The 24,481-nt window shown below is 38.4% G+C and overlaps 1 protein-coding gene across 1 annotated transcript in view; it reads right to left on the bottom strand.

Annotated features, from left to right (window-relative positions):
- WDR64 (WD repeat domain 64) overlaps positions 1-24,481 on the bottom strand; it is a 77,793-nt gene that overhangs the window by 11,864 nt on the left and 41,448 nt on the right. Inside the window, 8 exon segments of the mRNA XM_074820531.1 lie at positions 1,352-1,445; positions 3,165-3,257; positions 4,552-4,682; positions 5,575-5,751; positions 7,554-7,600; positions 7,990-8,113; positions 10,031-10,179; positions 12,376-12,502. Of these exon segments, the coding sequence (XP_074676632.1) occupies positions 1,352-1,445; positions 3,165-3,257; positions 4,552-4,682; positions 5,575-5,751; positions 7,554-7,600; positions 7,990-8,113; positions 10,031-10,179; positions 12,376-12,502 (942 nt within the window).

A 24,481-nucleotide genomic window follows, 5' to 3' on the forward strand; every position in this document is an offset into this window, starting at 1 on the left:
TTTGGGTGTAACTGAGAACAGTTCTCTAGCTGAAATTATTTTTAAGAATTTATTTTTTTTTTTAATTGAAGGATTCAAATATTACCCCAATTTCCATTCAATCTGGAACAGCACTGAGTGAAAACAAGAAACATTTCATCTGAACAGAAGCAAAATCACAGATGAACAAATCACAGATGAAATTAATTGGAACTTAGGAGCATGCTAAAGATAAATTTGGCTGAATGGCATTAATTTCTTAGGACAAGTAAAGTCGATCACTTACAGTCATGTAAATGTAACCTAGATCTCTTACAGAGTTTAATTCAGAATATGCATATAGCCTTGTTACTGCCTTGAGCAAAGATGAACAAAGTGCATAAACAACAATAACATTTACTCATATCTGCATCTTCAGTATGAGAATTGTCACAGCTCTTCATTTGTGCCTTACTATATAGGCTTCTGAGGATCCCCAATGCTGACAGTAATCAGTATATTGGCCTCAAAAATTGCCAAGTCAAATAAGGCAGGAAAAACTATGCAGCCACGAGTGTTTGAGGTATCTTAGAAGGGGACATGCCACTTCAATCTCATCCTACCTATTGATCTGTAAAGCTTGATATGTTGGGCTTTTGGGGATCTTTTTAAGAGCTGCCAATGACTGTCCATTTTGTTATTCTAATGACTACATGGCACAAGATACTGTATACTTTAGTTTGCGGATAACAATAGGCCTGTGTCTACTTGGGAATCTGTGAAAGTGCCATGCTCTGCTGAAACAACATGCAGGAAAGAATCTGAGATGTAGCAGGATTTTCCTCTTTTTGCCTACTTGCTATTTGTTGGTCTGCAGATATGCTCTTCTGGCATAAAAGGACAAAAAGTGTCACAAAAATCATAATGCTATCCTTAGCAAAATTACACAGATTGAGACACTGGCATCTTGATGGTAAATTAAAAAAAAAAAAAAAAATCATACTGTCATTTAAAAGAATGTATCCAAGCAAGTGTGGCTGCAATGTAGATGTGGTTCCACTTTTATTCAAGTATTTAATGATTTGTCTATTTTACCTTCCCCTTTGAGTACTTCTGTACCCCCATTTGAAAGTCAGAACTGCTAGTCATAAGCATCTGACAAACACTTTGATAGTCAGCTATTCCATGTATCACAGAGCCTGCTACCTGACAGAATGTATTCTTAGTTCCCCATCTCATTCAGCTTAGGTGAACTAAGTTCATTTCTCTGTAATTCTTGATACTTAGCTTTGTGGAGGGATTTTAGTAAGCTACAGGATTTTAAAACCAGAACCAAAATGAAAATAGAAATTTGTTTTGAATGCTATCAAATCCATGAAGCCACTATACCTACCTTAAGTAGGTTTGAAGAACTGTTCTTGTGCTGTGGAATGGCACTGATACCATGCCTCACAGTAGCAGTAGTAGAGGGCAGGGAACTAGTTTTCCTGTGTGAAAGAAACTATTGGAGATCACTGACATGCTTTAAGATACTGTTTGCTATCTGGAAACATCATCCAGTGTAATAAAGTATAATAAAATAGTGCCTGAATTGATTAGACTGATTAGACTAAGGGTTGTTGATGTTTTAGAAATTTATCCAAGTAACTAGATAATTTTTGCATATTACACAGCCAACCTCTCCTGTCAGGAGTTTTGAGCAAACTAAATCTGTAGTAAATCAAAATTGACACTGGTGTTCATCCTCAAGAAGGGGAAAAATTCAGTGCATGCCAATGGTTTGTTCCCTTTCATTTTACAGAGCGCTTTGCTCTGCAAATAGTTTTCAGTTATTTGTAGAAACCTATTTTCAATCTGTTAAGAAAGTTCTCAGAAATAGGATTCTGTGGAAGAAACTCAGGAAAAAAAATTGGATGTGGTCTTCAACATTTGTGTTTCTGCGTCAAGTTCTGACTGTGCTAATGAAAGGTTCTTGCCACATAACTTACACCAATGTCACAGGCTGCTCTGTTTTTGATAGGAGAATCTGAATAGCTGGGATAATGTAAAACCCCTACAGAAAGTATGTAGCTGGGGTAGCCCACTTTAATTTGGACAGGTGGCCATGACTTCGTAATTTTTCAGTGTTTGATTTTACAAACTTGCTAGCATTCTTGACTATTGTGCCTGTGTATATTGATCACAGTCCAATTCATTCAGGTACCTTCCCAGTACATACAAATCCCAAGTACATACATCCTAAGCCTATATGATTCAAAGTCATTGGCAGGCTTCTCCTGCTTAAGCATAATCAGAACTTTTCTTGATTTATAAAAAATTCTATTTGTGAATTGCAATCACCACATTTTTAATTTAGCTAGGATTTTTTAAAGTAATCATTAAGCTATAATGTCAAAAAGCAAATTTATGCTCAGTTAGGTGGCACTGGTGCATTTAGGTGTGTAGTAAATGCATAAGCTACTTGAAGGTTTTAAAGCAATGTAAGACCATAAACCATCCTTATGATTCAGGAGAGAAAAAAACCTGCCTAATTGCTTTAAGACCTTAAAGCTGCATAAGTATTTAAACCATACCGAGTCCTTTTGGCTACCATTGCCTTTGCATATCCACTGGAAGACAAGCACTTCTGAAGTTATGTACAGGTGCAATGCCTTTTTCACAAAATTAGCAGATTTGGGTAAAATTCTGTTCTCCATTCAACCCTACCAACCTATGCCAGCTTCTAGTTTGTTTTAAGATAAAAGTTGAGGCTGCACACTTCAGTGACCTTGCTTCTCTCTTTGTTTGCTGAGAGTATCTAATAGCATGAGGATTGTATCAGGTTTAAAATAAAGAAAAAGCCTGCTGCCACACAGTGTTATCTCACAGAGATAAGAATTAAAGAAGGTACCCTACACAGGAAAACTGATACCTGACAAAAGCTGACTTCTGTTGAATTCTTCAACAGAACTGAGACTTATGAGGTCATTTAGAGAACAAAAGGACAACTTAGTGGAGTGGTAAAAAAAAAAAAAAAAAGAACATATAATATGAATTTATAAGCATTACCAAAGTTTGAGGATGGGAAAGCTAATTAACTGTTTGAACTTGAATTGATTAAATACAAGCCAAATCCCAATTTAAATCAGCTATCTTGGACAAATATTACATCAGTTTACTACAACAAAATTCCAAATGACTTTGTGTGTCCTGGGGCACACAGTTACCTGGAAGAGAAAGCACTATGTACAAGGAATAACATGGCATTGACCCCAGATGCTTGAAGAACTGAAGCCTCGCTGTCTTCATTAATTTTACACCTGAAAATAAAGATGTTTGTACACAATGTGTCAGATAGGTTGTGTATTGTTCCCAGAAAAAGTTGCAGACTTTATTTGGAATCTAAAAAATTAAACATTTAATTTCCCAGAATGCATGTCACCTAAAAGTTTTAGTCACAGTTTTTCAGAATCAGTTGATCAGTTATGATGGATTAATGTCAGTGAAGAGTAGGTACAAAATGTGCCTGTGCCAAGAAAAACAGGAACCTGATAGAATGATGAACATTTCATCCAGCCAAGTATTTTCTTGAGAATTAGCATTTAAGAGAAAAGTAAAGTAACTTATGTTAAAGTTAACTAGCTAAGTTAATGTTAGAAAAGTACCTTGCTCCTGGCATTCAAACCAGTCATGTGAACCGTGGGTAAAATACTCTACTTACTAAGCACTGACTTTCCTGTCTTCCATGCATCCACATAAATTGGCTCCCTCATATATGGGGAGGCAAAAGCAAAGGAAGATACACAGCCAGAACTGCAGTTCAGTTTTGATTATTTCCCATGGTACAGAAAAACTCAACTAATTTTCTCTCAAACATGCCAATTTTACACATGAAGGATGCTGTGAAACTATTGGGTAGGGTAGTTAAATATTGACTTTGTATGGTCTTAAAAGGCATGTATTCCACCACCAACACAGAAACACTGCTGTGCTGCTCCTCTCAGTCTAACCAGACATGTTGTCATTGTTCACTCTCCTGAGGTAGCAGCTTAATCCGCATGAGAATATCTGGAATCATCCTATGCTCACTTTTTGCCACTTTCTGTGAAAGACTTTTTCTCCCAAACCTCCACCATCACTTCAGATTTCTCATTGCTGAATGTGACTTCTAGTCTTCTATGTATAGACTGATACTGATAATGTAGAGTATCGGCCATTATCGTCTGAAGTAGTATTATTTCCAGAAGTCCTCCCAAACAGGAAACTTCCAAAATAAGGATGTTTCTACAGCTCAGTAGCAGCCTCTAGTCAATGACAGAGTGACTTACATAGCAGGAGTTTCCTTCAGTGGCAGTGCTGAGTTATGTTAAAACACCATTCTTAATTACATCATCCCTTCCCCAAATGACTCTGGATGACTTCTACCTGCAATGTCAGGACTAGCTAGCAGAGTAATATGAAGTGGGAGAGAGGGGGGCCCATGTAAATTGCTACTTTAAGTCCTGCTTGTCCATCACCCTTTACAGTTGGGTATCTTAGAATTTCTAGTATGCCATTTGAAAAGTTGGTATGAAATATTGGAGATCAAAATGCCTCCATGAAAGCAATACTTACAGGCATCCCACAGAGGTAGATTCAAAATTCCACAGAATTATTGCACCGTTTGCACTTCCTGTAGCTATCAAACTCCATTCTTCTACTTTTAAAACATCAAAACACTTCATTTCCACAGAATGGACAAAATTCTACAAAGAACATTAAAAAAAATGAGTAGGAGCAATGTGAATGCTAGAGAGTGAAATGTTTTAACTGTTAATTTACCAAGATGCCTAAATTGCCAGTGTCTACAACAACTGCATATTGAATGCTATTCTAATACTATTGTATTTGAGCTACACAGAAGCACCAGAAGGAAGTAGGGAGTAACAGTACTGGGAGACTCTCTGCTGCATAGGACAGGGGCCTCCATCTGCCAACCTGACCTGCTATCTACAGCACAGTTGCAATTAGAGCATGTAAAAACAGCTGTAAGAGCTGAAGATTAATGAGAAGTAGGTAACTATGGAGACACTCTAATCAGGTTAAAGGAATAAGTCGCTGAACAGAGATATAATGACCTTTCTACAAATATCTTCCAAATCTGTTACAGAATTAGCGAAATTATACAAAACAAAACTTAAGTCTCGTGGACTATTCAAGTTAAATTGGTCAACAATTGAAACATAAATTTGACATCTTATTTTACCAAAGCAATAAGAAAAGAAAATGGAATCACTTTAACACCCAGCTTGGTCTTTATCTGCCACTATTACTGAAGGTCAGTTTAGCTCCAGTAATGAATGGCTTTTCATTTCATACAAGAACCTCAACTTACTATTTTGTAAAGGAATGTGAAGTGTACGTTCAGAGCAGCTGCTTAATCATGGTGACAACCATGCAGTGGATTATTACGCAGATATAGCCCTTAGAAACAATCACTTCCTTACATGATTTGTTTTAGACCTTCAGTGTTCTGAAAAGTTTGGAATACTAATTTGGTTCTTATCCTGTTGCTAAAACATGAAACCTTTGAAGGCACAGTAAACATTTATTTTCTAATCTTCTGTAAATGATGTGGAACTTTAAAGTGTTTCTTACCTCTGTGTCATTCCTCAGAGAACTGGTGTCAGACAGCAGTTGAATATCCGGAAAAAAATCATGTGTTTGTAAGGTGTCAGGCTTCAGTGACAGAGACACAACTGGATTCCTTCGTGGAAATGACGCTGCCTCAGGAAGCACCCATGTGACATACAGATATGTTTGAACTGAGTTACCCTATTAAAATAACTGACTTAATGAAAGAGAAGGGAAAGTATTTCTCTATTCATAAGAAAATGATCAGCAAGTGTGTGTCAAAAGCTTGTTTTCTGTGCCAAACTACAAAAACTATTACCCATATCACCTAACATATGCCTACACTGCAAACTGAAGCACCAACCAGACATATTCCAGCTCACTTTAAATTACCTGCTGTTATATTAGAAGCTGTCCAGCTCTGTAGTTCAGAGATTTTGATTTTATTCAGTTTAACTACCCCCTTAAAGTAAGTTGTCTCTTCAGTTATAGCTGCTTGTTTTATTAGTGTTGCTAGGCTCCAATTCATATCTACCATACCAGCAAAACTGGTGGTTTTTCCAATTGTGTGAGATGAGCAGCTCCAGTTCAGCCATGGCCCCAAGTCACTGATTCCTCCCCATTGTGCCTAGAGGCTACTGGGACTTACCTTGATAGTTTTTCCTACTATAACAAATTCATTTCAGTATCTAGTTTCTGCTTTAATTTTGGTATTTCTGTCCTTTTTGAGAAGTGTTACTGAAATCAGCTCCTTAGGTTTTCTGCTGTTTTCATAGATGTCTTGAACTCCAGAATGAAGCAATGTTTAGGATTTTAGTAAATCTTATGATATTAAGTGTATCAAACAACAAATACCTTGGGGGAAGGACTTAAAATTGAGAGATCTATAGTAGACTTCTGCAAAGGATTAATTGGTTTTGGGGTGCTACTGAAGTTTACCTTGCCAACTACCATATTCAGAGCTTCTTAAAAATCTAATAATAATAACAACCTGTAATTTCTCATTATCACTGAAACATTTGTATAAAAAAGTAGTTCTGCAGTTATGCAAAACAATATTAATGTATTTAGATTCATAAAGACTTGGAGGAGATACAAATCCTCACCAACCTCTTTGTCAAGGGATATATTTACTTGAATGAATGATTTAAGCAATTTCAGTAATAACACAGGGGGGCAATTGGTGTGACATGGTATTTCAGAAAAATCTAAATATCAAAAGAAAACCCTGTATAAAACAGCTTTTTATTAGCAGGAGTCTCAAAAGTAAAAAATTATTTACCAAGATGATTTTTTCCCCTAAATATATCATCTGTCTAGGAAAACTTATTATTTCTCCCCACAACCTTTGTTCCCTGGCACATACTGGATTTAAAGTCTTGGAATGCGAATTTTGTCCAAAGTAAAACATTCCAATTTGAGGAAGAAAATTCTACAGAAACACGGTTTGACTGAGAAATGAAACCATAATTATTGTGAGCTCCAAATGCATCCTGTTAAATTTATCTGAAGAGAACACAGAGTAGACTCTCAAAGAATCACACAGAATCATCTAGGTTGGAAAGGACCTTGAAGATCATCCAGTCCAACTGTTAACCTAGCACTGACAGTTCCCAACTACACCATATCCCTCAGCACTATGTCAACCTGACTCTTAAACACCTCCAGGGATGGGGACTCCACCACCTCCCTGGGCAGCCCATTCCAACGCCTAACAACCTGTTCTGTAAAGAAATGCTTCCTAATATCTAGTCTAAACCTTCCCTGGCACAACTTGAGGCCATGTACATGTTTGTATATCCTGTGTTTATGAAATATACATCTATATACATTTATTTAGCATACTTTACAGTAAGTTAGTGTGAATCTTGTCATCTTCAAATCTGTAATTAAGTTGCTATTTTAATAATGTATTTTATTGAATTATTTTGTAAATCCTTAAATTGGTTAATAATTAAGTGCTGCTAGTCATTAATAAATCTTGATTTGCTGCTAATCATTACCATGTTAATATTTTCATCCAGGACAACTATAAAATTCAGCTTAGATACTGTAAAATTGAAAAACAACTGTTCTCCATCTGCAGCCATTTAGTTATAGATCTAGGTCCTCAGTCCTATGAGGAAACATCTTTCCAGACCTAGAGCTTTGAAGATAGTCTTCCAGAGAGCAGTAGGCTAGCAAAACACCAGAGCCCAAGCAGTCAAACATCACCTTTCTATGGATCACCTATCAAATAAAAGCCAAGACACCCCCCTGCCCTTTTCCACAGACCAACAGCTGTGAATTCCCTTCTGTGCATACTTCCTCCCACCTTGGAAGAAAGCCAAAATTCATTCTTCTGTCACTGAGACAGTCAAGGCAAAGAGTTCTGTCTGCTCATGTAATATGTCATTTAAAATAAATGTAAAAAAATGTATAATTATTTAATTGTTTTACCATCACATGTCCCAGTAGCAAGATAAAAACCATTTCTTTCAATGGCTGCACAGGTCACTTCTGTATTCAGCCCATGTGCATCTTCAATCTGATATATTTGATATCCTGTTTCTAGGTCCCATGCCTGAAAAAATAAGATGGTAATTACTTGTACTACATCCTCTAAAACTCATCACACAATGTGTTCTAGTGTAATTGGAGAAAGACAAATACTTCCAAGAGCAAATTTTCAGATTCTGTGAAATAGCTTCTCTGTTACAATAGCACCCTGCCATGCTCTTTTACAGAAGTACTAGTGTAATTTCCCTGAAAATGTCCCTCTCCCCAGAGAATCCATTCTGGCAAGGGGATTTAGTATGCTGTGAGAAAGACCCTTGTTAATTCAGAGACACTTGTTAAACAGAGTGAGTTTTTACAGTGCAAAGGCAAAGAAATCTAATGAGAAAGAATGCTTTGAGCTATAATTTCTGTGCTGAATATCAAAATGAGGCTTTTCATAAACATTTGATCCAAAACTGTAGGAACAACCATATCTGATCATTATCTAATCCTTTTGGGAATTTAAGCAATGCCTTCTAATGAAGTACCAGTACAAAGTTGGATCGGTATAGTGGGATAGCTCAGATTCAACTGGATTTATGACGTAACCACTCATGTCATATGCACTGTCTAGATCTGATTTTCTGCAGCACCCAGTGCCCCAAACTATCATGTAGTTGTAATGATGTTGTAGCCGTCATGGTCTAAGGAAGTCAGGGTTTACAGTGAGAAATAACATCTTTACTGAATGCATAAAACGAACAAACCTTTACACAAACAAGCCTTTCTCCACAGGAATGGCATGCATCACCAGCTGGCCCAGTAAGAGATGCTACCTCTCCCTACAAAACTTGCCATATAACCCCATCAACAGTTGATGAAAACTGCAGGTCCTTGGTACCTCTGATGATCACTGTCACACTGTTAATTACACCGGTAGTGATTCATTTTATTCATTTGTGGGTTTTCTGAAACATGCATGGCAACTATTTTTTAGTGGTTCCAAAGCATATGGTAAAGTTAATAGGCAAGTTTAATCTTTCCATTAACGTTTCAACACAAACAGAGCTGTGATACAAAGTGATAAAAGTGATCTCCACCACTTTATTTTTCTGGTTAACTGGCTATTATGTTCAACATTTTTCCCTCACTGTGTGTCCTGAAATCCTTAAGCCTCAGAACAATGTGTTCTGGGAAACTGAATGAGAAAAGTATCTACAGAAAGTCAGCAAATTGGCTCCAGAACTGCTAGCCAAATAGAAGCAGATCAGACAAGAAGAAGAAGGAAAACAGGAGAATAAAAAGTCAGGTTTTATAGTTTAGGCACACTGTATGTGCCAATGAAACTTTTTAATTTTAGTGAAGGAATATTTTATCTGAAAGCAGCATCTTTTACACAGTCCTGTTTTTATAAAGTGACTTTTTTCATGCTTCATACCAATCCATAAAATGTCTAAAATACACATTTATATTCTACTAAGCTGACTGAGACTCAAGCACTTCCTAAACTTTAAAGAGAAGCTTATCAGATATGTCTTCTGAATTGAAGAATATTGTGTAATTATGCTTGCATGAATTGTTGATTGGACATACAGTTTGACATCATAGCAGTCAAAATTTTTCTTTGTAGCTACTAAATAGCCAATGGACTTCCACTACTATTGCTATACTTGCAAGAATCCATTGCAAAACAAGGTAAAGTGTACATGTTCAGCCAAAGGAAATAACATTACAACTAAATCCAGTACCTCGATCAATCTGCCTGTGACACTGCCTTGCAGTGCAATTATGTCAGTGCAGGTCAGGGAAGTAGTTATCTACCCAAATAGTTTATTCATCATGGCTACCACTTCCCTGGAGAATTTGAGCACAAAAATAGCCACAAAACCAACACTTTGAATAATAAACACTAATAACTTATCTAATTGCCCAGTAAATTATTTGTAATAAAAAAAGCTGAGACTTTTCTCTTTCACTTTAAATGGTGACAACTTTCACTCACCTTCAGTATTGACTCAGAGCAGATGGTGAGAATTTGGTGAAAAGCCTTGCTGTAAACAAGAGCATTGATGCTTTTCTCATGTGTCTGTGGCACCTGTCTCGTATCTTCTATCATCTGAGTTAGGGGATAAATATCAATGACAGCTGAACCTGCACAGGGTCGGAGGAGTGAGAATATATACATTTTGTGTTTAGTACCAGTTACATTCCCTGGATATAAAAGGATTTTATGTAAAACATAGGGTCCATTTGAGTCCTTCTAAAGAGGATAAGGAATATTGTTTCTTGAGAGTATCTGTTCTCTAAACCAGAAATTATTCACACATGCTCCCATGCCACACAATGGCTAAGTATCTACCTGCCTTAAACAACCACCTGCCCACCTTTGATGTGACTGATACCCTGTGTCCAAATCATTAGGAGCCACAAATCCCCCAGTCCCAGAGTGGGTTGGCATGGAATGGAATGAAATGAGCCCAAATAAATAAAACTCTAATTGGCAGATATATCAGTAAAATAAATTCTGGTATCTGCTTTCTTAGAGATAAAGCAATTCTATCTGCAGGCAATGATGATGTCTTTCCAGAACCTTCGTTTATACAGCACTGTAGGTCTGAATGGTGTTTTCCAGACACCTTCTAGTGCTCTCAGATCAGAAGGGTTGTAAAGACAGAGAGGCAGATGGGGATGAGAAGACAAAAGAAGAGACAAGTTTTTTACAAGATAGGCTCACAAGTCAGACTACACATGCAGTCTCCTATTGCAGTTCCAGTGTTACTATGGTTCTACCAGCAGAGGAGCAGCAGTCAGCAGTGAGCATGCAGCAAAGGACAAAATTGCCTAATATATGTGCCTAATACCTGGCGTAAGTCCAAGCATAGAGGCCAGCAGCTTGGAAAAAGGCACAGAAGGAAAGCCTTGGCGATATTCAAATGAAGCATGAAGGTGAGCCATGATTTATGGATGTTAGTGAACTAATAACTGAAAATCTCCTCTGTAAAGCCAGGTACATAGCAATGAGAATTAATTTGCCCACATACAGCCTCAGTCTCTTGCTCTCTTCAGGGCAAAGCCCCCCTCTTGCCCACTTAACCTTTTAGTGGAATCATTACAGAGTCCAGGACCAGATTTTTACAGATATTTAGACACTGCTCCAATCATGGTTTATAAGGGCAAAGTTACCTCATTTGTCAAGGATTTATCCATGTAAAATCTCTACATTAGTAAGCCTTGAAAATCTCACTAACTTAAATTTGAACTGAAGGTCATATCTGTATCCTTTAGTGATTAAATACCTTTAAAAACTAGACTGATTAATATTCTGGGCATTTTTAAAATAAGACCTAGAAGCTGAGTGCTTACCAAATGCCTAAATACACACAACAATTTGTGGACTCTAGTCCAATGACTATATCTAGGCTTCTAAAACAAGTTTATTGGCACAAAGATTCAGCAGAAACTATCAGGTCACTGAAAACAAAATGTTTCACATTTATCTTCTCAGATTTTACAAGCTTTGCAAGCTCTGTGCTTTATTCCTAATCCAAGGACAGAAAAAGCTCTCTCTAAAGACAACGACCTTATTTGCCTGGTATGTCTCAGGTCTCTATAGTCCCAGAACAGGTTCAAAGCAGGTTTTTTTCAGTGACTGCATCTCTGGGGCAGACAAACCCTGCTGGTTTCCAGAGTCTCTGCCTTAGATACAGAAGGCTAACATCCTTAGTGACATCTGCAAAGCTCTGGTCCCTCGGAGATTCCAGGCTCCCTGCTACACAGTCAGGAAACAGAGCCCAGAAACCTCAGGATGAGTTCCCACAATAATTTATACCTGATCAATCAGACAGCATGTCTGTTGACACCACAGATTGTGGGACTCTCTGTAGCTACTGAGTTAAATAAGGAGTTTGAATACACTTGTGAGGGCTCCACAGAGACTATTCTTTGCTGCATTCTCCATGTGGGAGGAGGGTGCTAGAGGAATAGTTAGAGGAAGATCAGCAACTTAACAGCTTTCAAGAAATGACAAGGCTACAGAAAAATACCTGTAGTTTAACTTTTCTAAGGAAGGCTCACCTTGCCTTCAGAGAAGCCTTTCTCATTTCCTCTGGGTCTTGCTGTTAATTCTGATGCTGCATATTTTCATGCATATTTCTATATTGAAATTAGCACCATATATAAAAAGACCCACTTTAAAATGGTGTTCATGTGCAAATTCCCTTATTGCCCCGTATTCTGAACATCTCATATACCTTATTCCTGTATTCAGCTTCAGCTTCATGTAATCATAAAGGAAATCACATTCTAGGAGAAGGACCATGTTCTCACACATCAACTGCAGTAACATACCGGTGATAAGCATGCCACGATCATTGTCAAATACCATAGCAAAGTTCTCCATCTCTCCAGGACTCCCTTGATTATCATGGAAGACCTGCAGCAGTGAAAGGGTCTGTATATCCCACACTCTAAAAATCTGGAGGGAGAGAGACAGGAGAAAATCTATTACTGTATCATGATTGGATTTTCAACTACTTTTTGTTTCTATGACAGTAATACTATAGCTGAAAATCACATTGTTAAGTGTGGTACATTACAAAATAAGCAAGACAAATATCAAACTTATTTTTATCTCCATTTTACTAGGGATAACAGGGCAGAAAGGTTGAGTTTTGCAATCTTGACCTGACAAGTCCACAGCAGAACCAGATCTCCTGAGAACTGGTTCTAATCCTTAATGACAAGATGACTCCATTGCGTCATATTTTTCAGTCACATATAGATAAATGCTAATAGTTTAAAAGCTTGTATTTGATCTGGACTGTCAAATGGTGTGGAACAGCACAAAGATAAAATTCAGAGCGTTCCATATAAAGGAATTCCTGAAATCTTTGATTAACAGATGTTGGAGCAAATCAGGATCAGGATACACTGCAGAAGGATCATTTTTATGCATATATAGTTCTTGTGCTCTCCATAAGCAAATGCTATCAATCACGGTCGGGGTACTATCCTGTAAGAAGCACTAGATAGATGTATTTGTTCTTACTATCAGTTTCAATGGAAAACACAGCTCTTGCTTTAAACTCCAGAATTACTCATCAATAATTATGTTAGCAGCACTTATTCATCCTGCCTAATCAAAAGCTGTGTTGAACTTACTGCTATCCCATGCAAGCTGCTCTTAATCCTGCAAGAAATCATGATTTAATTTCTCAGGTCCCATGGCTTTTAGTGTGGTGTATTTCCCTGCAAGATAATCTTACTATGCTCTCAAATATTATTCTGTCATCACACCTGCCTGCAATTCTTATTCAGCTGCCAAAAAAGTGGTGTTTTATATAGACATTTGTGCAAGTTATTTGTGTTCATTCAACCTGCTACACCACTTGGATGCACACAAGTCTATGGAACCGGATGGGTTACACCGAAGGGTGCTGAAAGAGTTGGCAGATGTGCTTGCCAAGCCACTTTCCATGATTTACTGGAAATCATGGCTAACTGGGGAGGTCCCATTGGATTGGAGGGTGGCAAATGTGACACCCATCTACAAGAAAGGCAGTAAGGAGGATCCAGGAAACTATAGACCTGTCAGTCTGACCTCGGTGCCAGGGAAGGTCATGGAGCAGGTCATCTTGGGTGCCATTAAAAGCCATATAATGGACAACCAGGGGATCAGGCCTAGTCAGCATGGGTTTATGAAAGGCAGGTCCTGCCTGACAAACCTGATCTCCTTGTATGACAAGATGACCCGACTATTGGATGAGGGAAAAGCTGTCTATATTATCTACCTGGATTTTCAAAAAGCATTCAACACAGTTCCCCATAGGATTCTCATAGAAAAACTGGCTGCCCATGGCCTGGATGAGCAAATGGTCTGCTGGATCAAACACTGGCTGGATGGACGGTCCCAGAGAGTGGTGGTCAATGGAGCTAAATCCAGCTGGTGGCCAGTCACAAGTGGTGTTCCTCAGGGCTCGGTGTTGGGACCATTTCTGTTCAACATCTTTATTGATGATCTTGATAAGGACATAGAGTGTATCATCAGTAAATTCACAGATGACACCAAGTTAAGTGGGAGTGCCGATCTGCATGAAGAAAGGGAGGCACTACAGAGGGACTTGGATAGTTTGGATCAGTGGGCCAATGTCAACGGGATGAGCTTCAACAAGGCCAAGTGCCAAGTCCTGCACTTGAGCCACAACAACCCCATGCATCACTACAGGCTTGGGGAGGTGTGGCTGGAGAGCTGTGTGGAAGAGAAGGATCTGGGGGTTCTAATTGACAAACAGCTGGACATGAGCCAGCAGTGTGCCCAGGTGGCCAAGAAAGCCAACAGCATCCTGGCTTGTATTAGAAATAGTGTGACCAGCAGAAGTAGGGAGGTGACAGTCCCCCTGTACTCTGCACTGGTGGGGCCACACCTGGAGTCTTGTGTCCAGTTTTGGGCACCTCAATACAGGAGAGATATCGAGGTGCTGCAGCGAGTGCAGAGGAGGGCAATGAAGCTGGTGAAGGGCCTGGAGAACAAATCCTATGAGGAGAGATTGAGGGAGCTGGGACTGTTCAGTTTGAGGAAGAGAAGGCTGAGGGGAGACCTCATCACTCTCTACAGCTACCTGAAAGGACATTGTAGAGAGGTTGGTGCTGGTCTCTTCTCACAGGTGATTAGTGACAGAGCAAGGGGGAATGGCTTTAAACTGCAACAGGGGACGTTTAGACTGGACATTAGGAAAAAAATTTTCAAGAAAGAGTGGTTAGACAGTGGAATAGGCTGCCCAGGGAGGTGGTGGAGTCACCATCCCTGGATGTGTTTAAGGGTCATTTAGATGAGATGTTGGGGGATATGTTGTAGGGGAGAACTTTGTAGAGTAGGGCTGATGGCTGGACTCGATGATCCAAAGGGTCTTTTCTAACCTGAATGATTCTATGATTATATGATTCTATGAATTGTGTTATTAAAAGGTGTGGCTGCATTTTTACTTGGGATTTTAACACAGACACATGTTGGTACATGCTTCCATCAATACTGGGAGTGTTGTGGGCATTCACAAAAGTCATTGAGTCTTTGGATGAAATGTTCCATATAATGTAAATCCATAAAACACATCAGGACAAACCCATGAAATATTCAACTGAATTTGATAACTGAGCTGCGTCTCAGACAGAAATTTCTCATGAATAATTCTGCTTCCGGTGCTACAGTCCCTGGAGGTCTTCCTCTTTCAACTGTTCCTTATTCTTAAATTTGTCACTCAGTTGAGATTTCAGTGCTTTTCTTAGGTGATCTTGATGTACTTTGTCAAATTCTAATTTCATAGTCTTGGCCAGAAAGCATGAAGCAGCCAGCCTGCCTTGACAGGAGCTAGGCTGCTGTTTCTGTAAAAGAGCAATAATTCTGGAAGATCCGATGAGGGAAAAAAGCATCCTAGGAAAAATCCTAGGGAAATTGATTCATCTCAGGATCTCCTGTATTGCAATAAACATTATGGTAAAGGTAGGTCCAAGTCCGAATGTAAAATTCATTTTACACTTATAAACACAGAAAGTAAGTGGTTTGCTAAGTGACACACAGCAAATCATAGTCTGAAACATAACCCAAAAGTTTTGATTATTTCAGCTTTCCTCACCATAGCCTATTCCCTTCTTCATTTTGAAATCTACTTATTTTACTGTTGAACAGAATGTGTGCCCATTATAATTCATAGACAGTATGTCATATCCTTAAAAGTGCTTTTGATAATGAGGAAGACTTCACTTGTGCATATGTTCATGGTATGAAAAGTTGATTGCAATTGCCAGGAATGATTTCTTCCAAAGACACACACTACACAATTGAGAATGAATGTTTGTTACTCTGGATGTTATAAAATATTGAAGTTTCTCTCTTTTTTTTCACTTAAAAGAGGATCTTAGCATAAAAAAACCACTGTTGCCAAAAAACCGCTCAAAACCAAATAGAAGTCTGTTCACTGTATGCAGAATAAAAATAAGGGTGACAGTAATAGATGGAAAGTAGTCAGGGAGATACACAGATTTTGAGATTGTTGGCATTTCCATCCGTAACCAGATTTGAAAGGAGTTACAATGGATCCAGCAAAATTCTGAAAAGGAAGGGAAGAAAAGAAACAGACACATCAATCAGTGTTTAAACAGATCACCTTTGGCACCAGAGAGAAGTTCATACATGAGTGTTTTAGAATTTTAAGTAGAAGAAAATTTCGCCTGATTATTTTGTTTGTTTTCAGGAAAACTCAAAAGGAAAAGGCTCTAAAAAACTTCTTACTAAGATGACATTTTCTCTGAGACAGTACTGAGACAGAATAACCATGTCCATCATATTCCTCTGATAGACTTCTGATTATTTTTCAGGAGTTTACTCAGAAATGCAATTTCTAAAGCATACAAAAAGAGAAATAGGCAGTGAGAAGGCTTGAAAAAGGAAATCTGGTTGAATAGAAAAAGTGATGAAACTGTTGATCCATCTGACAGTAGACCAAAAATAGAAAGAAGAATTGGTGATGAAAATCGAGAAAGTTAGGGCAATGTTGCAGGTAGATCCCCAAGCTCAGTTCTGGCACAGTCACAATTAGAGCATGTAAAAACAGCGGTAAGAGCTGAAGATTAATCAGAAATAGGTATCTATGGAGATACTCTAGTTAGGTGAAAAGAATAAGTCACTGAACAGAGATATCATGACCTTTCCACAAACATCACCCAGATCTGTTACAAAGTTAATGAAATTATACTAAAAAACCCCAAAGACAGACAATTCTAATAATCTCATGGACTATTCAAGTTAAACTGGTCAACAATTGAGACAAATCTGATATTTTATCAAAGCGATGATTTTACAGCAGAAGTGAATATAAGTAAGAGCTTCTTGCACTATTTCTTGCTGCTTGTTCAACTCTTAATGCCAGTACCACATTAAGAAAATGCAATCACTTAAAGTGACAGCTAAAACCTGGACACATCACAGCATTCATAAATCTCTTCCCTTCCTCCCAGCTTTCTTCCTTTCCCAGCCCACGGGCAGGGATGGGAGATTACATAAATCACTGTTCCACATGAGTAACTCCCACACAAGGCATCACCAGCATGGCCGCAAGATATGTCACTGCTGTTCATCTGCATCAGCACACATGACTGCATGAATTCATGCACGAAGAGTGGCAACAAAAGACATGCTTATTTAGAAATTAGGAGGTGACTAGGGGGAGTTGCCTTAGGAATGTTTTGTTAATAGTAACTTTACTGTTCTATTTATTGAAGAACTTATTTATTGAAGAACTTTATTGTTCTTGTTTATTGAAGAACTTCCCACCGCAGCCTGACAAATGCCAGGAATCCCCGACGCCCTCTGAAAACATATTCTTTATGGCAAAATGCTTCTAGACTGTGTCTTCTGAAATCACAGAATACAGACTTTACACAAGCAAACAAAACATATTAGGGAGGAGAAGGAGTGCGGAGAGAAGGAGCTTCAAATGCTTTTGGAAAGAACTTCTTTCCTTCTTCACGCTGTTTCCACCTTACAGGAAAAGCTGAGATATACTTACAGTCTTATATCTACAACACTGGCCTACATTAATGAAAAACCCGTTGGTTCAGTTTGGGTGCTAGCAGAATTGGCCCTGACCCACAGATACACCTTTTTTAAGAGTCAGCAGAGCAGGGATTCTTGCCTGTGTTCCCACATTGTGGCCAGCTTCTTTCACACAGTTGGTAACAGGCACAGAGTGGCCTTCGAGAAATGCATGCTGCCTCTCTTTCCTGTCTTGGTTGCAACAGCTTCAGCAAACTACTCTGTTATCCTCTCCAGGACCGCAGTCTGGATCAATTCCCTCTGTTCTGAGGTGCTCTTCTTGTGCCTTTCATTTTTCAACCCAATGGGAAAGCCACATACTTACAGATGGAATTTCCACAGACACTAAGCAAAATTGGGAACCAAATCCCTCCTGAATTCAGTGGGAGTTCTTGCCAAAGCCTTCTGCGATACCTTAAAAAAATTAAATGTGTATATTTACATGCATAAACACTTCTCTCTCAAGCAGCACCTTCCTTCAAGCCCTAAAACTCAGAACACAGAAAAAAGCCTGAACTATCTTTTCCATCTGGTTTAAAGCCTATGTTTTATGAGCATGTAGAAACAGCAGCACCCCTCTCTTCTATTTTTCTTAATACGTACACAGGGACAGACAAAGAGCAAAAGACTCATTTTACCAAGTAAAATGGGAACAGCAGAGGGAAACAGAAGATGGGAAACAGGGCAAGACAAAATTGGTAAATAAATATTTTACATGCTCTCAGTACAATAAAGTTCAGGCTCAGGAACAGTTATCTCCTGCTGGGTTGTTACGAGGAGGCCACGGTGGAAACATGCTTTGAGTTTGGAAGAAGTGAATCCTCTTCTGCCCATTTCCGTCTGTAATTAACTGAGATGAAAAGGACTAAGGAAGTCCACCTACCACCACCTACCCCTCCCCCCAGCCAAAAGATAATCCCTCAAATTACTGCTAGTTAAGAATAAGAAACTGACCTTAAAATACCGCTCTAACAAAAATAGCTCAACAACTCTCAAGAGAAAACAGTAACTTCCTTTTAGTGGCTCCAAACTCTTGCATCTTGGTGATAATTTTTGTAAGTTAAGGAAAATTTGTGTTTTGAAAAAGACAGACAACTTTCCTCAGTTTTACAGAATGCTGCTGCTGCAAGTCTTTAAAACAACTTAAGAAAAAACATTTGTGCAGAAAAATCCAAAATCCAACCATTCTTGGAGCAGAAAGAAGTTTCACTAGCTACAGCATTTGCTGTAGGCATAGACAGAAAGAGTAAGCAAAAATTAAAGCTGATTTTCTGTTGAAGTGTTTAGTTTATCTGCCCCCATTTGCTACACTGTTCAACTGTTTCAGGGGGTGATTGAAGGCTCCATGGTCTAAGTGAAAAAATTTACGAATTCATACAGAGCATCTGAGCCCTCAAAGACAAAAATCACCAGGCATGAAGCAGAGGTCAAACTGCAGTTCTGCTTGCAGTGTTACTTAATAGAGTAAGTTATCTGCAGAGAGTGGTGTTGTGCGTCTTCTGATCCCTGAAAGTCATCCTGCAAAGTACTACAACTCCCTGTAGTTATTAGAAGACTTAGGAACAAATTGATGTCAATGAGATTACTTGTGAGGCTAAGGCAAGGAGGATTTAGCTCTAAGCATATTAATGCAATGTGGTGCAGCAGATGGTAACTACTGCTTTATTGAGACTGTAATTTGGCAAAGTTCAAAATTATGAACATTTCAAGTCACTTCCTCAGACAGTACCATTAACCTGGTAATATATAAGGTTACTTTCCTTTTCCCAAACATGGAGTAATGCTGGAAAGAAATCAAACTGAGTTATATGCAATAGTGAGTCTAATTGTATAGTAATGAGCCTGCAGGATATTTACTGGGTGCTATGTAACGTTTGAGTGTGTAAAGGCTCTGTATGTCTGTCTCTGTACTGTGTGCTGCGTGTGCTGACAACAGACCTACCTGACCCCTAATGCAAAGATAAAATAACCCTCAACACTTCAGGAGAACAGTTTCAGGGGACATTTAGATGGTATGTGGGTCAAAACCAGGAAGATAGAACTGTAGGACAGAGGTGACTGCCCATGAACACCTGGATCAGAAGAGCTCAAGAACCAGTCAGGTTCCTCCTGTCAATCTTCAGCTAATCTTAGAATGATGCTCTCACCTTAGACACAGTGTTCAAAAGAATCTTCAGGTATACACCACTTCATTTACATTTTGGAGATCTTCTTTTTCTTCATTCCTCCATAGAAGAATAAGCAACCAGAAAACTACAGCTCTGAAAATTTATTTTTAATATAGCTTAAACCCGAGATCTCAGTTTTCTGGCAGAAGAACTGTAGAAATCAACACAGGCTGAATATAGATCCCGCTCTGTTTCCATCTCCACCAAATAGATATTTTTTAATACTTTAACCATCAAATACTTGCCCAGAAACAGAACACCTAATGGATCATTTCCTTCATGTATGCTAAGAATACATGAGGACAATCCATTCATGAAGGCAATTTGTGCATTCTCAGATATACTGAAAAACAAAACATCATTTTGCAAAGATACAGCCATAGCTAGGAGAGATATTTTCAGTCCAGCTGCATGCTGGTTGTAAGCATGCATGTATATTATACACCATATAAGTCTAAACTAGAGAAGGAAAATTTAGGTAGGAGATAAAAAAGTACATTTAAAAGTAGTTCTAATTACTTTTACTTTTTCACAGAATCGCAGACTGGTTGAGATTGGAAGGGACCTCTGGAGGTCATCTTGTCTAACCCCCACTGTTCAAGTGGGGCCACCTAGAGCAGGTCACCCAGGACCATGTCCAGATGGCTTCAGAATATCTCCAAAGATGGAGACTCCACAATCTCTATAGGCAACCTGTGCCAGTGCTTACTCTCCCTCACAGTGAAAGAAATGTTTCCTGATGTTCAGACAGAACGTCCCGATTTCAGTTTTCAGTGTCTTTGGTCCTCTCACTGGGCACCACTGGAAAGAGCCTGGCACCATCTTCATTACACCCTCCCTCTTGATATTTATATACATTGATGAGATCCGCCTTGAGTCTTCTCTTCTGTAGGCTAATTTTGCAGACTACCCAAGAGACAAAGTAATTTGAATAATGGAAAATAGGACAGGAAATAACAGAAAATTGGGTAAGTTACATGAAGAGTCTGAAGAAGAATATTCAGTGTCCTTGAAGGATTATGCAATATAAGAGGAGAATAATATTCTTATTTTCTGGGAGGAAAAAATAAACCAAAGAGAATAGAAGTACAGCAGCAAGGGAAGGATTAACTTTGACTTTCAAAGCAGTGTACGAAAAATGTATCTGATATAGATGTGGCCACATAACTTCTGTGAAGGATGACTGGAGCAGATTTCCCAAATGTGTCTTTTTAAAATTATCTAGATTAAATTTAGTATTGTTGATATACAGCACATTCCAGTAACAGCCGTGATTAGCAATGGTTTGACATAAATTAAACATTGTGCTTCCAGCTCAGCTGCTCTCATTTTTCGGGAAGACAAATGACTGTATTATAAAAATATCCTTAAAACAATGTCATGTGCTTTCAAAATAGGTTAGATAAACATCCACACTAACCTACACAGGCATTGATACAATCACCTGCACAGTTCCAGACAGGCAGAAGGCATTTATGACTTCCCACTGGGATATAGTACAGCCAGTTTGCCATTAGGCAGATCTGGAGAGACAGGACTGGAGGCTGATAATATTAAGGTTTGAGTAAATGTGCAAAAGTCAGAAAATACAAAAATTAGTAACATATCTTACCTCCCTTTATCCTCCCTGAAACACTGCAAATCTGCTCTTGGGTTCTGTAAGAGTAAAACTAACATATATATAACAGACTTAATTTAGTATGGGCAAATTTCAGGAATGAAGTGTTTATGTGCTTACATCAAGTAGGCTGCATCAGATTTTGAAGAAATTATGAATGGAATGGAAATCTGCCATTCCCCATAATGGAGATGCGAGAAATCACCGTTTATTGCACTACTCTCCTGCCACATGTAAATGTGCATATTGCTCTTTTGGTATTAGCTGCCAAAAATGAAATTACTTTTAAAGAGAAAAAGACCAAAGAGCATTCCCTTCACTGATTTACAACAAAGGTTTTGTGTTGCCTACAAATTATACTCTACAGGCTGGGAATATACTCTTTACTCTATCCCTACTGATCATCAAACAAAACTGAGACCGTTTTTATGAATTGAAGCCTGTAGGCTCAAATCTTGCTCACCTGACTCACTTCAGTGGTCTAATTCAACCAAACCCACCACTGGAGGTGTTCTAGTAAAATCAGTGGAACAACTGGTGTAGCAAATTTTGGCTTACTGGCTTCCATCGATGACTCAAGTAGGCAAGACGTGAAGTTGCCTCCACTGTTCTAGTTGTGAATCCCCATTCCACACTAACTGAGAGAGAGCAGTTGCTCTCACTGCTTCACAGCCTTTCAGTACAAGGGCTATGCAGTCTGGTCTGGTCTCTGCCACTGGCCTTAATCCTCTTGTTTCCACAGAACGTTATGAGTGTAAGATCATCTTTCAGATAATGACCTGCTTCCTGCCACATCTCCAGGTTTAATAGCCCCTATCCCTATGAGTGTTTTTTTTTTTTTTTTTCTCAATGCTTCCTGAATGCATTCAAAGAGTTCTGTAATATGAAAAAAAATGAAGTAATAAATGCTTCAGACTGCAGGACGAGAAAAACAATGGGCAAACTGACTATAGAGAGGAAGGGGCAATGAAGGGCTCAGTGACATGGAGGAGAGGAAAAAAATAAATACAGCGGAGATTTCCTGTACAGCATTTTTCTATCTAGGGTGGAGTGCCAGGTCAATTTTCCATTATTTCTCTAACCCACAGATTGCTCTCATATTACCATACACTCTGTAGAACTAATTCTTCAGCTGATTGGGCCAATTTAAAAAAAAACGCCAGCAATTTCTATTGAATTACAGTATTAGTATTTGTAGAAAAACACTGTAGTGCCAATGTAGTAACCAGGCAGATCAAGTACCTTTACACAGGACAGTCTTGCCTTGCCTGGCTTGAAACATGCAACTCATGTCATGGTTCATTGTCTACCTAGTGTATCGTGAAGCATCTGAGGATGCTGCTTAGTTGTAATTCCAAGTCCAAAGATAGCACTTTTCAAAGGACTTAGATATTCTACCAGCATTTCTCTTCAATAAAAAGATATTACTTCAGTGCTTGAATAAACCATATTATTTTACTTTTTACTCCCTCAGACCTAAGAGAAAAGGTGTAAAATAGTTGTAACAGTGGGAAATACATCACTCATTCCTCTTTTTATAACTCCCAAATGATACGTATCCGTGAAATTACAGCCACAAATCAAGTGAATAGGCTGTTGCAGCAGTTTTGAAAAAAAGTTTCCTGAAAACAGGGTTAGTGGCTCCTGCAGAATAACTCCAAGCAAATAGTTATATACATTTGTATTCACAGTTAAAATACATACACTTTCACTTTCATGACAATAACCTAATCTGTGACTGCAACATGCTGACACTTCAGCAAAGAGTCCATGTATTATGTGAAAACCTGAGTCTGTATTTTGGTGCAATGACACAAAGGACAAGTTAATACCTTCAGACAAGTTTAACAGTATTTCCCTTTTGGAAATATTTTCAACCAAAACATAAGTCAAGACAGACACACTGTAAGTGTGGTTGTGATGAATGTGATTCTTGTTGGTCTATGTCTATGTAGTTTAATATAGAGAATAGTTTGTGTTTGTGGAAAATCTCAACACAAGATTTGGAACATGTTCCTATGACTGCGAACAAATAGATCACATCAATATTTCAGATCTCCTAGTAAATTCATTTAACTGAACAGCTGAAGAAAAAGACATGACTGTGGACTACAACTGCAATTGTACTATGCACACCATTACCTTTAAGGGCTTCACAACCTGGAAGACTGGGGACAAATTTATTTCCAGGAGTATTATATTCTGAAGGACGTCCAACAGCACAGAATTATGACAAACCCTGACTGTGCCCTCCCCTCTTCCTCTATGTATGACTAAAGGATATACAGAAATTATTTACAAATCTATGGCTCCGCCTAATTTGTATATATTCTTATGTTATAAAACCAAGAAAGTAAGTTTAACTTTTGTGATAAGAGAATTTGAGATATACATCATTTTTTAATAGCTACCTGACAGCAGTTTACTAATAATTTGTTCCATAAAAAAATTCCTTATGTTATTGGAGCAAACAAAGTGCTCATGTGCTGGACTAGTTTAAGGAATCTTCATTTTCTTAAATGGAACCATCATTTGAATTCAAATTCCAAAATAGTTTCTTAATTGTTGGCATAATAATGTTTGTTTTGTTACTACTGGCTCAGGACGATCTGTTTTCAGTTAAATTAAATATCACAGAAGGTTTCTTCAATGTTTTCCAGAAAGCTGTATTGCACACTGGCCAGAATGTCCCAGTGTAAATAAAGAAGTCTTCTCAAAACAATCCACATGAATTCCAAGTTTCAGTGCAACATGTCCTGGGCTTGTCTGCCACCAAATACAGTACCGATTTTTGACACCCAAGTGAGTGTCCTCTCTCTGCAGATCTATTGAGGTCTACCACAAAAAATACTTGAAGTGCTACAAGAAGACAGCACGGCTCAGACAGCAGATGTTTCCCATGCTGACAAGCAGAACTGATCTAGGGAAGAATAAGGTAAACATTTGATATTACTTTTCTTTCACTGGATGTATTTGACTGATGCTTGTTTTATAGTGTCTCATGATTCTAGAAAGATATGAGAGCTAGTGACTAATTCAGCACTGGAAGTGACTATTTTTCTCCTTCAAAACAAAAAGCTA

Source organism: Strix aluco, chromosome 3 (genome assembly GCF_031877795.1).
Source record: "Strix aluco isolate bStrAlu1 chromosome 3, bStrAlu1.hap1, whole genome shotgun sequence".
Taxonomy (NCBI): Eukaryota; Metazoa; Chordata; class Aves; order Strigiformes; family Strigidae; genus Strix; species Strix aluco.